Source organism: Mustelus asterias, unplaced genomic scaffold (assembly GCF_964213995.1).
Source record: "Mustelus asterias unplaced genomic scaffold, sMusAst1.hap1.1 HAP1_SCAFFOLD_259, whole genome shotgun sequence".
Taxonomy (NCBI): Eukaryota; Metazoa; Chordata; class Chondrichthyes; order Carcharhiniformes; family Triakidae; genus Mustelus; species Mustelus asterias.
Window position 1 is genome coordinate 371,194 of NW_027590225.1, and position 15,320 is coordinate 386,513.

General features: G+C 45.3%; 1 protein-coding gene across 1 annotated transcript; it reads right to left on the reverse strand.

The window, feature by feature from the left end:
• Nucleotides 1-1,085: 1,085 nt before the first annotated feature.
• On the reverse strand, nt 1,086-2,528 carry LOC144485983 (delayed-rectifier potassium channel regulatory subunit KCNS3-like). The gene has a single exon (XM_078204081.1). The coding sequence runs from the start codon at nt 2,526-2,528 to the stop codon at nt 1,086-1,088; it is 1,443 nt and encodes a 480-aa protein (XP_078060207.1).
• Between the last annotated feature and the right edge of the window lie 12,792 nt (nt 2,529-15,320).

The window sequence follows — 15,320 nt, forward strand, 5'->3', positions numbered from 1 at the left end:
CACCAGCATAAAAGCAACTCGTGCCTGCACCAATCTCAATCCCACATCAGACATTTGGGCACCAAATTGAGAGGAATCGGATTGAGGGGATTGAGAGGGATCAGTTTGTGGGGATTGAGAGGGATCAGTTTGTGGGGATTGAGAGGGATCAGTTTGTGGAGATTGAGAGGGATCAGTTTGTGGGGATTGAGAGGGATCAGTTTGTGGGGATTCAGAGGGATCAGTTTATGGGGATTCAGAGGGATCAGTTTGAGGGGGTTCAGAGGGATCAGTTTGAGGGGGTTCAGAGGGATCAGTTTATGGGGATTCAGAAGGATCAGTTTGTAGGGATTCAGAGAGATCAGTTTGAGGGATTCAGAGGGATCACTTTAAGGGGATTCAGAGGGATCAGTTTGTGGGGATTCAGAGAGATCACTTTGAGAGGATTCAGAAGGATCACTTTGAGGGGATTCAGAGGGATCAGTTCAGGAGGTCAAGTGGATTTAAAGGCCTCATTTTCCTGTCATGAATTGTACTAATTGACACTCAGGGTTTAGAGACAGTTCTGAGGAGTTTCTGTAAAAAGAGCAGTAAATCCCCTCGGACACACAGACAACTTTATAATAACACACCATATTGTAGTTTATGATTTTAATGTTTTATTTACACACAACATGGAGGTAGCGATATTTTCAAAAAATGCTTGTGAATTATTGATTGGCTTTTGTTCTTTTCTTCACTCATTGAATATTTCTTTTGACTGATTGTTCAGGATTGCCTCTTCAAACAAATCCTCCAAATGTTCTTCAATATTAACATTTAAACTGTGCTCCACATACTGGATTGGTGCATCTGCACAGCCCCAAACTGCTGCTTCCAGCCAATCCGATGTGAAGTGTGACAGTCACAGAGAGGAAATGTGACTGTTATACAACAGGAGGTGTGTGCAGATTGATAGTAACAGTTTAACTAGTTTGTGAGCAGTTCATCTCATCCACAACAATAATTCCACAATCACAATTGTTATGACAGGTTGAATGGAAAAGACCTGCTGCAGGTTTATCTGAGATGGATTACAGATGGGGAATACAGTTTCACTCTGATTGTTACTGGGAACAGTGTGCATTATCTATGTGCTGGCTGGTTGAAGACTCTATGGAATTCTGTTTCTCACAAGATGCATTGTTCAGACCCAGTGCCTGAGTATTTGAACTACAGCGCATCTTCTTCACGTAAATGTCCCTGATGTTGACACATGGTAGACCTGCAGCCACTTGTCTCAGCTCTTGGTTACGAATCACGACATCAATGGCTTGTTCCCGTCGATAGTATTTTGAAAACCGGTTAAATATGACAGTAACTGGTAAAGCGACCATCAGCAGGCCGAATATGATGCAGGCACTGCCAATTAGCTTTCCTTGGATGGTGACTGGATAAGTGTCACCATAACCAACAGTGGTCATACTAATGGTTGCCCACCACCAACCAATTGGGATACTATGAAGTCCAGTTTCTTTCTCATCTTTCTCAGATGAATAGATGAGGGCTGAGAAGATGGCAATGCCTACAGTCAAGAACACAATCAAGAGCCCTACCTCTTCATAGCTGTGTCTGAAGGTCGCCCCAAGTGACCTCAATCCAATGGAGTGACGAGCCAACTTCAGGACCCGAAAGATGCGCATCAACCGAAGAACCTGCACCACACGGCCAATGTTCACCAACTCTGAGCTTTCTTCATCCAAACGTTCTACTACTAGTGTAATATAGAATGGTAGAAATGATAAAAAGTCTATGATGTTCAGTGGATTTTGGAGGAAATTGCAGAGACATGGGGTAACAATCAACCTCGCGAAGTACTCAATGCTGAACCACACAATACAGGTGAATTCAACAATCAGGAAGCCAGGGTCTTCAGGTTCCCCTTGGAATTCAGGCAAACTATGAACACACATAGCCACAATGGAAAGCAAGACAATGGTCAGTGAGGATATAGTGAAAACCTTAGCGGAAAAGGAATATTCTGGATTCTCTAAAATGAGCCATAATTTCTCCCTCTGTCTACCATACCGCATATGTTTAAACTTCTCCATTTGTTGGGGGATGGTGCCAGCATCTTCAGAACTTAAGCTCAGGTCATCACTCTGCGTGTCAAACTCTTTCTCAACAGCATTCTGTTTGTGTTCATAGTACTTAAACCTGCAACAGTGATGGATACAAATCTCTCCAATGCCCCAGTACTCAATCTCTTGATGAAAGGAGAATACACAAATCCCCTCCATCACATGGAGCTTTCCCGTCAAATAGAAATTCAACACATAATGAAACAAACTTGGATTCCTATCAAAGTAATATTCATCAGCGTGCACATCATAATCATCACACAATTCAAGGGTGTCTTCCCTCGAGGAACATGCCAGTAACTTTCCCAACCTGGTCTCGGGAAATTTTAACAATGCCTTTTGCTCAACTTTTTGCTTCAGGCCTCCAACATTGATATTGATCATCTCCAGGTAAAGTCTGTCTCTGTGGTAGAACTGTCCATAAACCATAATCACCCCACTGAAGAATTGAGGCTAGGAATCCTCATCAGAAGCTGATGTGAGTCCACAAAATGCCTTTAACAAGTCATCTTACTGATTTAGCAAAGTTCTTTCTTCCTATTGTCCTCTGGAGCAGCTTGCAGCCTCTTCTAAAGCAGGAAATTCTGTTAAAGCATCAACAACAATACAATTCAGGAGAAATATATTCCACTGAAAGGCAAGAGCAAACTTGCAAATAATGAAATGACATGAAAGAATAAAGGGATGGGTAATACTGTGACTTAAGGAAGGCATTAGGGTACCAAAGCACAAGAATTAGCAGATGGCCATTTGGCCCCTTGAGCCTATTCTGCCACTTGATAAGATCATGACTGATCTGACTGTGGCCTTTACTCCACTTTCTTGCCTGCCCCACAGAACCCCTTGTCAATTAAAAATCTAACAACCATAAACAGGTTCAATGATCCAGTCTCCACTGCTCCCTGGAGACGAGAATTCCACAGACTAAAGACCTCCTGAAAGAAAAAGTTCTCCTTACCTCAGTTTCAAACGGGAGACCACTGACTTTTAAACTCTATCCCCTGATTCTAGATTCCCCCTCAAGGAGAAATAGCCTCTCATTGGCCACCATTTAAAGTCCCCTCAAGATCTGATATGATTCATTAAGCTCACCTCTCAACCTTCTGAACTCTAATGGATACAACCTACTCCTCATAATATAACCCTTTAATTCCAGAAATCAATTGTGTGAATTTTCTCTGAACAGCTTACAAACAATTATATCCTTGCTTAAGTAAGGAAACTAAAACTGTACCCAGATGTGGTCTTACCATCTTCCTGTACAGCTGTAGAAAAACTTCCTTTTGTACTTGATTCCTATTGCAAAAGACAACACTCTATTTGCCTTCCTAATCAGCTTTGCTGCATCTGCATAGCAACCTTTTGCAATTCAAGTCCCAGGACATCCAGATTCATAGACTCAGCACATGTACGATAAAGGAGAGGATTGACAAGGAGAAAGAAGTCAATAAACAATGAGGAAGACAAAGGTGAATGTCAAACTTCTTCAATATTACCTCCCAAACTCATAACCTTTCCCACAGGCAAAGACAAGGGCAACAGGTGAATGGCAACAAGTCTGCATTCACTATTTGGATTCCGAATCAGAAACACAATTTCAAAATATGCAGCTGACACTAAATTGGGTGGTGCAGTTAATCCCGAGGAGAACTGTAACAAATTATAAGAAATCATCAATAAACCTGCAGAATGGGGACGTAATCGGCAAATCGAACTTCCATATGGAGAAGTTTGAGATGTTACATTTCAATAAGGAAAATAAGAAGATCATAAATTACTTAGAAAACAAGAATTTTCTAAATAGAGTATAGGAACAAAAGGACCTGGGAGCACAAATCACTAAAAGTAATGACACAAGTTAATAAAAACATTTAAAAAGTTAAATAAACACCAGGTTTTTTTTCTAGAAGTTAGAATTGAAAAGTTAGGGAAATTATGCTGAACCTGTATTAATCTTCGGTTAGAACACACTTGGAGTTTTATGATCAAATCTGGTAACAAAGGATAGCAATGCACTGGAAAAGGTGAATGAAAGATTTGTAAGGATGAAAATAGAACTATGAAGAGGATATGAACAGGCTGGACATAATTTCTCCTGAAAAATAGCTGGTTGAGGTGTGACCTCAGAGATTTTTAAATTTGATAAAGTAGATAGTGTTTTTTCACTTGTGGAGTCCGAAAATAAAAGAAAATAAAAGTCACCAAGAATTCCAATTTGGAAATGTTACAATTGGTCCTCACATTGAAATCATTTCTCTAGATGGTAAACAGCAGTGGACTGATCCTTGCAGTATCCCACTCGTCACAGCCTCCCATCCTGAGAGTGATGTGTTTATTCCTACTCTCAGCTTTCTGTCTGTTGACCAATTCTCAATCTATACTAGTACATTTCCCCCAGTTCCATGTGCTCTGATGTTATTCACTAACCTCCTGTCTGGGATCTTACAAAAGCTTTCTGAAAATCAAAGTTCACCACATCCATTGGTTCTCCTTTCTACATTATAATGCTACAAGTAACATTCTGAAAAAACCCCAACAGGTTTGTCAGGCATGATTTCCCTTTCATAACTCCTTGTTGACTCAGCCCAACTTTACCATTCCTTTCTCAATATCCAGTTATCACATCATTAACAACAGATTCTAACAATTTCCCAACTACTATTGTCAAACTAACAGATGTGAGGCGTGATTTTTCTGGCCCACTGGTCGATCGGCACAGCAAGCTGGGAAGATAGCGCGCAAGGCTTTAGCGCCAGGTGCAGACTGGTCTCACACCGAAATCATGATGTGGAGATGCCGGCATTGGACTGGAGTAAACACAGTAAGAAGTCTCACAATACCAGGTTAAAGTCCAACAGGTTTATTTGGTAGCAAAAGCCACTAGCTTTCGGAGCGCTGCTCCTTCGTCAGGTAAGTGGGAGTTCTGTTCACAAACAGGGCATCTAAAGACAGGTTAAAGAGATGTGTATTGTCTCCAGACAGGACAGTTAGTGAGATTTTGCAAGCCCAGGCAAGTTGTGGGGTTTACAGATAGTGTGACATGAACCCAAGATCCCAGTTGAGGCCGTCCTCATGTGTGCGGAACTTGGCTATCAGTCTCTGCTCAGCAACTCTGCGTTGTCGTGTGTCGTGAAGGCCGCCTTGGAGAACGCTTACCCGAAGATCAGAGGCCGAATGCCTGTGCCCGCTGAAGTGTTCCCCAACAGGAAGAGAACACTCTTGCCTGGTTGTCGAGCGGTGTTCATTCATCCGTTGTTGTAGCGTTTGCATGGTGTCCCCAATGTACCATGCCTCGGGACATCCTTTCCCACACATGAGGACAGCCTCAACCAGGATCTTGGGTTCATGTCACACTATCTGTAACCCCCACGACTTGCCTGGGCTTGCAAAATCTCATGAACTGTCCTGTCTGGAGACAATATACATCTCTTTAACCTGTGCTTAATCCTCTCTCCACTCACATTGTCTGTACCTTTAAGACTTGATTACCTGTAAAGACTCGCATTCCAACCATTATTTGTAAATTGAGTTTGTGTCTTTATATGCCCTGTTTGTGAACAGAACTCCCACTCACCTGACGAAGGAACAGTGCTTCGAAAGCTAGTGGCTTGTGCTACCAAATAAACCTGTTGGACTTTAGCCTGGTGTTGTGAGACTTCTTACTGTGCTCACACCGAAAGCCATCTTCCCAGCTGTGTTTTGCTGGCACGATTGGTTTTGTGTCCAAAAAGGGGCAAAGTCGATTTAGATATTGATGTCCGGCTTCCCGGACATTTTCCCTCTCTGGAGAATCACTCATGGTCCCCACCGATGGGGACCAGACACGATGACCACGCTGGGAGGATCGGAGGTCATTGAAGCCAAGTTCGGTTCCAGCTTTGGGTGACGATGTAGAGTTTGCACGTTCTCCCCGTGTCTGTGTGGCTTTCCTCCGGGTGCTCCAGTTTTCTCCCAGAGTCCAAAGGTGTGTAGGTTAGGTGGGTAAGATGCTCTGTCGGTGAGTCAGGGCAGACTTGATGGGCTGAATGGCCTCTTTGTGCACTATTCTATGATTCTATGATTTTATTAAGCCCCCAGGTGGTCAGGGGCAGGACCAGGCAGTGCCCATGGTGAGAGATTGTCTCCAATGCATTAGATTGAACACTCTGGAGATCATAGAATCATAGAAACCCTACAGTACAGAAAGAGGCCATTCGGCCCATCGAGTCTGCACCGACCACAAACCCACCCAGGCCTTACCCCCATATCCCTACATATTTACCCATTAATCCCTCTAACTTACACATCTCAGGACACTAAGGGCAATTTTTTTTTTAGCATGGCCAATCAACCTAACCCGCACATCTTTGGACAGTGGGAGGAAACCGGAGCACCCGGAGGAAACCCACGCAGACACGAGGAGAATGTGCAAACTCCACACAGACAGTGATGCGAGCCGGGAATCGAACCCAGGTCCCTGGAGCTGTGAAGCAGCAGTGCTAACCACTGTGCCACCGTGCCGCCCAATCTTCAGGCTAAGTGCAGAGAGACTGTACAAAGTCATCAATAAGTACCCTGACATCTTCCAAGAAGGGCTTGGGAAAATGAGGAAAGCCAAAGCCAAGATCTATGTCAACCTCGATGTTATGCTGAAGTATTTTAGAGCGAGACCAGTTCCAGACACCCGATTGAAAAAGGTAGAGTCAAAACTGGAGTGCCTGGAAAAGCTGGGCATTTGATCCATGCGGTTTGCAGAGTGGGCCGTATGTCTTGTTCCTGTCCTTAAGCCGAATAAGTCAGTCTGACTTTGTGGAGACTATAAGCTTACTGTCAATAGGATTTCTAAGCTTGACAGATACACCAGGTTAACTGGGGGGGGTCAAACATTTTCGAAGTGGACACGAGCCAAGCGTATCTCCGAGTTGAACTGAATGAGCCTTAACGTGACAATTAATACGGATAAAGGCCTATGCAAGTATACTCGCCTGCCCTTCGGGGTGTCGTCTGCATGTGCCATTTTTCAACTCCCAAGGATTACCTCAGGTAGTGGTGTACCTGGACAATATCTTGATCACAAGGGCGGCACGGTAGCACAGTGGTTAGCACTGCTGCTTCACAGCTCCAGGGACCTGGGTTCGATTCCCGGCTCGCGTCACTGTCTGTGTGGAGTTTGCACATTCTCCTCGTGTCTGCGTGGGTTTCCTCCAGGTGCTCCGGTTTCCTCCCACTGTCCAAAGATGTGCGGGTTAGGTTGATTGGCCATGCTAAAATTGCCCCTTAGTGTCCTGAGATGTGTAGGTTAGAGGGATTAGCGGGTAAAATATGTAGGTATATGGGGGTAGGGCCTGGGTGGGATTGTGGTCGGTGCAGACTCAATGGGCCGAATGGCCTCTTCCTGCACTGTAGGGTTTCTATGATTCACAGAAACTTCAGAACACGAACATCTAGCGAACCTGAAAGAAGTCTTCCAGTGATTTTCAGAGGTTGGAGTACACCTGGAAAGGGAAAAATGTGTCTTCCAAACAAGTGCTGTGACCTATTTGGGTCATTGGGTTGATGGCAAGGGCCTTTATCTGTTGGAGGACAGGGTGAGGGCTATTAAGCAGGTGCCAACTCCAAAGAACCCCACAGAATTGAAATCCTTCCTCTGGGATTAGTGAATTTTTATGGGAAGTTTATTCCTAATTTAGCTTCTTTACTGGCCCTCTTGCATGCCCTACTATGGAAACATCAAAGGCAGTTCGGAGGCGGGCGCTCAGTTGGAGGCTTTCAACAGAGTCAAACAGCAAATTTTGGCCTTTAATTTATTGACTCAATTTGACCCCAAAAAGAACCTGACCATGACATGTGACGTCTCCCGTTCTGGTGTTGGGGCGGTACTGGCACATCGCTGGAGACATGGAACAAAGAAGCCTGTCGCACAGGCTTCCAGGACCCTCTCAGATGCTGAGCGGAGGTATTCCCAGATCGAGAAAGAGGGATTGGCAGTTCTCTTTGATGCTAAAAAGTTACATCAAACTGTCTACGGTTGATTCTTTTTCATAGTGGCCATTGCTGGGACTTTTAAAAGAACTCAAGGCAATACCCCTCGTTGCCTCCACCCAGATATAGCATTTTGCTTTGTAACTGGCGGATTATGAGCACCGCCCCGGTACGGGATAGTTAATGCCAATGCACTGAGTTGTCTGCCGCTGCCCATAAGCCCAGCTTCATCACTAGCTGTTGAAGCGATCGAGATGATCCTGAATGTTTTGGACACCTTGCCGCTGTCTGAAAGGCAAATCAAGGCCTGGACACAAAAGGACTCAGTCCTGTCTAAATTAAAAACATAATATTACATGGGGGATTCAGAGGACAGCCCTCAGATCACAGAATCACAGAATACTACAGTGAGAAGAGGCCCTTCGGCTTATCAAGTCGGCACCAACGCATGAAATGCCCTGACCTGCCCACCTAATCCCACTTGCTAGCACTTGGCCCATAGCCTTGAATGCTATGGCGCGCCAAGTACTCATCCAGGTACTTTTTAAAGGATGTGAGACATCCCACCTCCACCACCCTCCCAGGCAACGCATTCCAGACAGGCACCACCCTCTGAGTAAAAACATTTTTCCTCAAATCCCCCCTAAACCTCCCACCCCTCACTTTTAACTTGTGTCCCCTCGTAACTGACCCTTCAACGACGGGGAGCAGCTGCGCCCTATCCACCCTGTCCATGCATCCTCATGAAATGAAACATTACTGGATGAAGAAGGACGAGCTCAGAGTTGACAGTGGCATCATCCTCTGGAGTTCCTGGGTAATTGTCTCTTAACAAAGACGACGTCCGATACTTATGGAATTACACCATAGCCATCCTTGAAGATGAAAATTCTAGCCAGGAGCTACATATGGTGGCCCGCCCTTGACGCAGACATTGCCAACTTGGTCAGACATTGTGAGTTGTACCAAGAGAATCAAAAACTCGCCCCCTCAGCCTCCCTACATCCATGAGAGCTGTCTAGTAGGCCCTGGAAGTGAGTGCAGGTAGACTTCACCGGGCTGTTTTTGGGTTCCATGTTCCTGAACAGGCACGGTGGCACAGTGGTTAGCACTGCTGTCTCACAGTGCCAGGGACGTGGGTTCAATTCCCAACTTGGGTGACTGTGTGCAGTTGTATGTTCTCCAAGTATCTGCGTGGGTTTCCTCCGGGTGTTCCGGTTTCCTCCCACAATCTAAAGATGTGCGGGCCATGTTAAATAGCCCCTTAGTGTCAGGGGGACCAACTAGGGTAAATGCAAGGGGTTATGGGGATAGGGCCTGGATGGGATTGTGGTCTGTTTTAAAATTAGGAGACACCTTTTAGGACAGAAATGAGGAGAATTTATTTCTCTCAGAGGAATGTGTGACTTTGGAACTCTCAGCTTCAGAAGGCAGAGGAGGCGGAGTCACTGAATATTTTTAAGGCGGAGGTTGATAGATCCTTGTTAGGAAAGGGAAACAAATGTTATCGGGGTAGATGGAAATGTGGAACTCAACACAAATAGATCAGCCGTGATCATATTGAATGGTGGACCAGTATCGAAGAGCTGAATGGCCTACTTCTGTTCCCATTTCATATATAGATATGAGGTTAAGTATGCTTTCCCTTCTTGTTGGTTCCCTCAGCATGTGCCACAGTCCCAGTCTAGCCCGACACACACAGATACATGTACACACACACACATGCACACACACATAAATATGCACACACACACGCACACACACACAAACGCACACTCACACACACAAACGCACACTCACACACACGCATGCACACACACGCATGCACACACACACGCGCACACACACACACAAACGCACACACACAAACGCACACACATGCATGCACACACACGGACACACACAAATGCACACACACAAACGCACACACGCATACATGCACACTTGCTGGAATCAATCATTAAGGAGGAGATGACTGAACATTTGGAAAGAGAAGCTCAATCCACCATTGTCAGCCTGGTTTTATGAAGGGAAAGTCATGCTTGACAAACTTGCTTGAGTTCTTTGAGGACATAACCAGCAAGGTGGATAGTGGGGAACGTGTGGGTATAGTATATCTGGACTTCCAGAAGGCATTTGACAAGATGCTACATAAATGGTTAATCCAGAAGGTGAGATTGCAGGAAATTGGGGTAGAGTACTCGATTAGATTGAGGATTGTCATATGAGGAACGGTTGAGGACTCTGGGTCTGTACTCAGAAGGATGAGGGGGGACCTCATTGAAACTTACAGGATACTGCAAGGCCTGGATAGAGTGGACATGGAGAGGATGTTCCCACTAGTAGGAAAAACTAGAACCAGAGGGCACAATCTCAGGCTAAAGGGATGATCCTTTAGAACAGAGATGAGGAGGAATTTCTTCAGCCAGAGAGTGGTGAATCTGTGGAATTCTTTGCCGCAGAAGGCTGCGGAGGCCAGGTCATTGAGTGTCTTTAAGACAGAGATAGATAGGTTCTTGATTAATAAGGGGATCAGGGGTTATGGGGAAAAGGCAGAAGAATGGGGATGAGAAAAATATCAGCCATGATTGAATGGCGGAGCAGACTCGATGGGCCGAGTGGCCTAATTCTGCTCCTATGTCTTATGGTCTTATGGACAGAAAGCAGAGGGTTGGGATAAATGGGTCATTCACTGGCTGGCAAAATGTAACTAGCGGGGTACCGCAGGGGTCAGTCCTTGGACCTCAACTGTTTACAATCGAGATAAGTGATCTGCAAGCAGGGACAGAGTGTAACATAGCAAAATTTACAGATGATACTAAAATAGGTGGGAAAGCAGACAGTGAAGAGGATATAAATATTTTACAGACAGATATGGATAGGCCAGGAGAATGGGCCAAAGTTTGGCAGAGGGAGTTTAATGTGGATAAGTGTGAGGTTGTCCATTTTGTAGAAAAAATAGAAAGGCAAATTATTACCAAAATGGAAAGTAGATTCAAAATGCATCAGGGCAGAAGGATCTGGGTATCTTTGTTCATGAATTGCAGAAAGTCAGTATGTAGATGCAGCATGTAATAAAAAATGAAAGGTGATGTTGGCATTTATTGCAAAGGGACTGGAGTATAAAAGTAGAGAAGTGTTGTTACAATTGTATAGGGTGTTGGTGAGACCACATCTGCAGTATTGTGTCCAGTTTTGGTCTCCTTATTTGAGGAAGGATGTTGCGGCATTGGAGGCAGTTCAGAGGTGGTTCACCAGATTGATTCCAGGGGTGAAAGGGGTTGATGCATGAGGAGAGATGAAACAGTTTGGGTTTATACTTGCTAGAGTTTAGAAGGATGAGAGGGGATGATCTGATCGAGGTATATAAAATTTTAAAAGGGATTGATAAAGTAAACGTAGACCAAATGTTTCCTCTTATGGGGCAATCTCGAATGAGGTCACATTTTCTTTTCTGACTATCTCAACTTTTGTTTTTCAAATTCAGTTTATTGTTGTGCCAAACTTTATCTTTCCGAAATTGCTCAATGGCCGCTTGAGTGAGAAAGCAAATGTCCGCTGGACTTGCGGATAGCGAAGAGCATTGTCGGGCAATACAGCAGGATATAGATAGGCTGGAAAATTGGGCGGAGAGGTGGCAGATGGAGTTTAATCCGGATAAATGCGAAGCGATGCATTTTGGAAAAAATAATGTAGGGAGGAGTTATACAATAAATGGCAGAGCCATCAAGAGTATAGAAACACAGAGGGACCTAGGTGTGCAAGTCCACAAATCCTTGAAGGTGGCAACACAGGTGGAGAAGGTGGTGAAGAAGGCATATGGTATGCTTGCCTTTATAGGACGGGGTATAGAGTATAAAAGCTGGAGTCTGGTGATGCAGCTGTATAGAACGCTGGTTAGGCCACATTTGGAGTACTGCGTCCAGTTCTGGTCGCCGCACTACCAGAAGGAAGTGGAGGAGTTAGAGAGAGTGCAGAGAAGGTTTACCAGGATGTTGCCTGGTATGGAGGGTCTTAGCTATGAGGAGAGATTGGGTAAACTGGGGTTGTTCTCCCTGGAAAGACGGAGAATGAGGGGAGATCTAATAGAGGTGTACAAGATTATGAAGGGTATAGATAGGGTGAACGGTGAGAAGTTTTTTCCCAGATCAGAAGTGACGTTCATGAGGGGTCACGGGCTCAAGGTGAGAGGGGCGAAGTATAACTCAGATATCAGAGGGATGTTTTTTTACACAGAGGGTGGTGGGGGCCTGGAATGCGCTGCCAAGTAGGGTGGTGGAGGCAGGCACGCTGACATCGTTTAAGACTTACCTGGATAGTCACATGAGCAGCCTGGGAATGGAGGGATACAAACGATTGGTCTAGTTGGACCAAGGAGCGGCACAGGCTTGGAGGGCCGAAGGGCCTGTTTCCTGTGCTGTACTGTTCTTTGTTATTTGTTCTAAATGTGCCCCCCTCCTCCCCCCAAGAAAAATGTTGGACAAGTCTGGTCTATAGCATCCTGCGTCTCTTGTTTAGATTGTGTGTAAGTCTTGTGTTGTTGCTTCATCAAGTTGTCACCTCATTTTCAGATATCGGGGTGCTGCTGTTGCCTGCCCTCCTACACGCTGGTCCCTTGTTTGATGCTAATTGTAGTGTGAATGCCTTGAGTTGACAGATTGTTGTTGAATACAATTCTGCTGCTGCTGATGACCATCCAATAGATGCCCAGATCTTCTCAATTAGCAGTGTAGTGGTGCTGAACAATATGATGCAGCATGTCTTCAGTGTGAAAATGGGATGATCTCTTACCAATACTGTCATTGAGTAATCTATTTGAAACAGGCAGATGATGAGGACAAGTCGGCTTCACTGATGTCTCTTCTCTCATCCCAGTAACAGGTCCGATCTGGTAACTATGTCATAGAATCATAGAATTCTACATGCAGAAAGAAGCCATTCGGTCCATCGAGTCTGGACTGACCACAATCCCACCCAGGCCCTATCCCCATGCACTTACTCCAGCTAGTAACCCTGACACTAAGGGGCAATTTAGCATGGCCAATCCACCTAAACCACATATCTTTGGACTGTGAGAGGAAATCAGAGCACCCGGAGGAAACCCACGGAGACACGGGGAGAATGTACAGACTCCGTACAGACAGTGACCCAAGTCAGGAATCGAACCTGGGTCCTGGTGCTGTGAGGCAGCAGTGCTAACCACTGTGCCACCGTGCTGCCGATGTCCTTCAGGGCTTGGCCAGCTCAGTCAGTATGGTGTAACCAAGCCTTTTTGGGTGATGGACATCAAAGTCTCTCACCCAAGATAAATTCTGTGCCCTTACAATCCTTAGTGTTTCTTCCAAGTGGTGTTCAACATGGAGGAGAAATGATTCTTCAGCTGACAGCAGGAGGTCTCCTTGTCCAGGTTTGACCCGATGCCAGTCAATGTTGAGGATTTGCAGGACTGCTCCTTCCCAACTGTACCACCGCATCAGGTGGCTTCGTCCTTGTGGGTGATGGAGGAGTCTGTGACATTGGTCCAGAGGTTTGATTCTATTGGATAATGATGTGGGACGCATTCCCAGTTTTGCCACAAGTCCACAGATGTTAGTTAGGAGGACTTTGCAAGTGTTGAGTTTTCCTTTGTTGTGTCTGAATTTGATGCCTAGGCTGATGGCAGATTTTTTGTCTGGTGTTATTTTAATATTTAGTGGTGTCACGTTCTAGCTGCGAGGCTCCATCAGACTGCAGTTCAGAATGCGCAAGGAGAAACACCAGGTAAGGATGAAGCACAAAGGACATTAGCGAGGTAGACATCATTTAACAAGTTAAAGTTTATTTATCAGTCACAAGTAAGGCTTACACTAACACTGCAGTGAAGTTACTGGGAAAATCCGTTAGTCGCCACACTCCAGCACCTGTTTGGGTCAATGCACCTAATCAGCACGTCTTTCAGACTGTGGGAGGAAACCGGGGTACCTGAGGAAACCCACACAGACACGGGGAGAATGTAGAAACTCCACACAGACAGTGACCCAAGCTGGGAATTGAATCTGGGTCCCTGGTGCTGTGAGACAGCAGTACTAACCACTGTGCCACCGTGCCGCTCAAAATTTTAAGATAGCTTGCCCTTCCAGGGTAGCCTGAGGTAGACTGGGCACTTTTCAGGGGCAAGAGTGAAGGCCTTCTTGGTATTCAGTGTGAAATGATCTGACCAGGGAACATGCAAAACTCTAAACATAGTGTCCAATATTACATGTGATCCTGAGATTGGACAACATTTGCTAAATAATCTCAGTGTGCTAAAAGTTACGCTGGCAACCATTTTAAGATTGTCAGTTGGGCTTGCAGTGTGGCGCATTTGTGTGTACTGGAAGTTACATATATTAATAAACAGGGCCTTGTTCTTTGCAGACAGAAAGAACATGTACACACACTGCACCTGTTTCAGCTAAACAAAATAAGTGACAGCCATTCGCTGACTCATTCCTCAGGGAAATGCCTTGACCAATTAAGGCTAAGCTGCCTTGTTTAAATTTCAAAGAATTCTTGACAGTTAACTGTCAGCCACCTGGTGCATGGAAGAGGTGATGTGGAGATGCCGGCGTTGGACTGGGGTGAACACAGTAACAGTTTTAACAACACCAGGTTAAAGTCCAACAGGTTTATTTGGTAGCAAATACCATAAGCTTTCAGAGCGCTGCTCCTTCGTCAGATGGAGTGGAAATGTGCTCCCAAACAGAGCACAGAGACACAAAATCAAGTTACAGAATACTGATTAGAATGCGAATCCCTGTGGGAGGAAAGACTGGAGGAAAGACCAGGCAAGACTGTTCTCTTCCTGTGGGGGAGCACTTCAGCAGTCACGGGCATTCAGCCTCGGATCTTCAGGTAAGCGTTCTCCAAGGCGGCCTTCACGACACACGACAGCGCAGAGTCGCTGAGCAGAAACTGATAGCCAAGTTCCGCACACATGAGGACGGCCTAAACCGGGATGTTGGATTTATGTCACATTATCAGTATCCCCCACAGCTTGCCTCCTGGACTTGCAGAATCTCACTGGCTGTCCTGTCTGGAGACAATACACATCTCTTTAACCTGTGCTTAATGCTCCCTCCACCCACATTGTCTGTATCTTTAAGACCTGGCTGGTTGTAGGGATTCGCATTCTAATCAGTATTCTGCAACTTGATTTTGTGTCTCTGTGTCCTGTTTGGGAGCACATTTCCACTCCATCTGTCGAAGGAGCAGCGCTCCGAAAGCCAATGGTATTTGCTA

Excerpts from the sequence above, each read along its gene's own strand:
- LOC144485983 (XM_078204081.1), bottom strand. The coding sequence starts at position 2,528 with ATGGTTTATGGACAGTTCTACCACAGAGACAGACTTTACCTGGAGATG.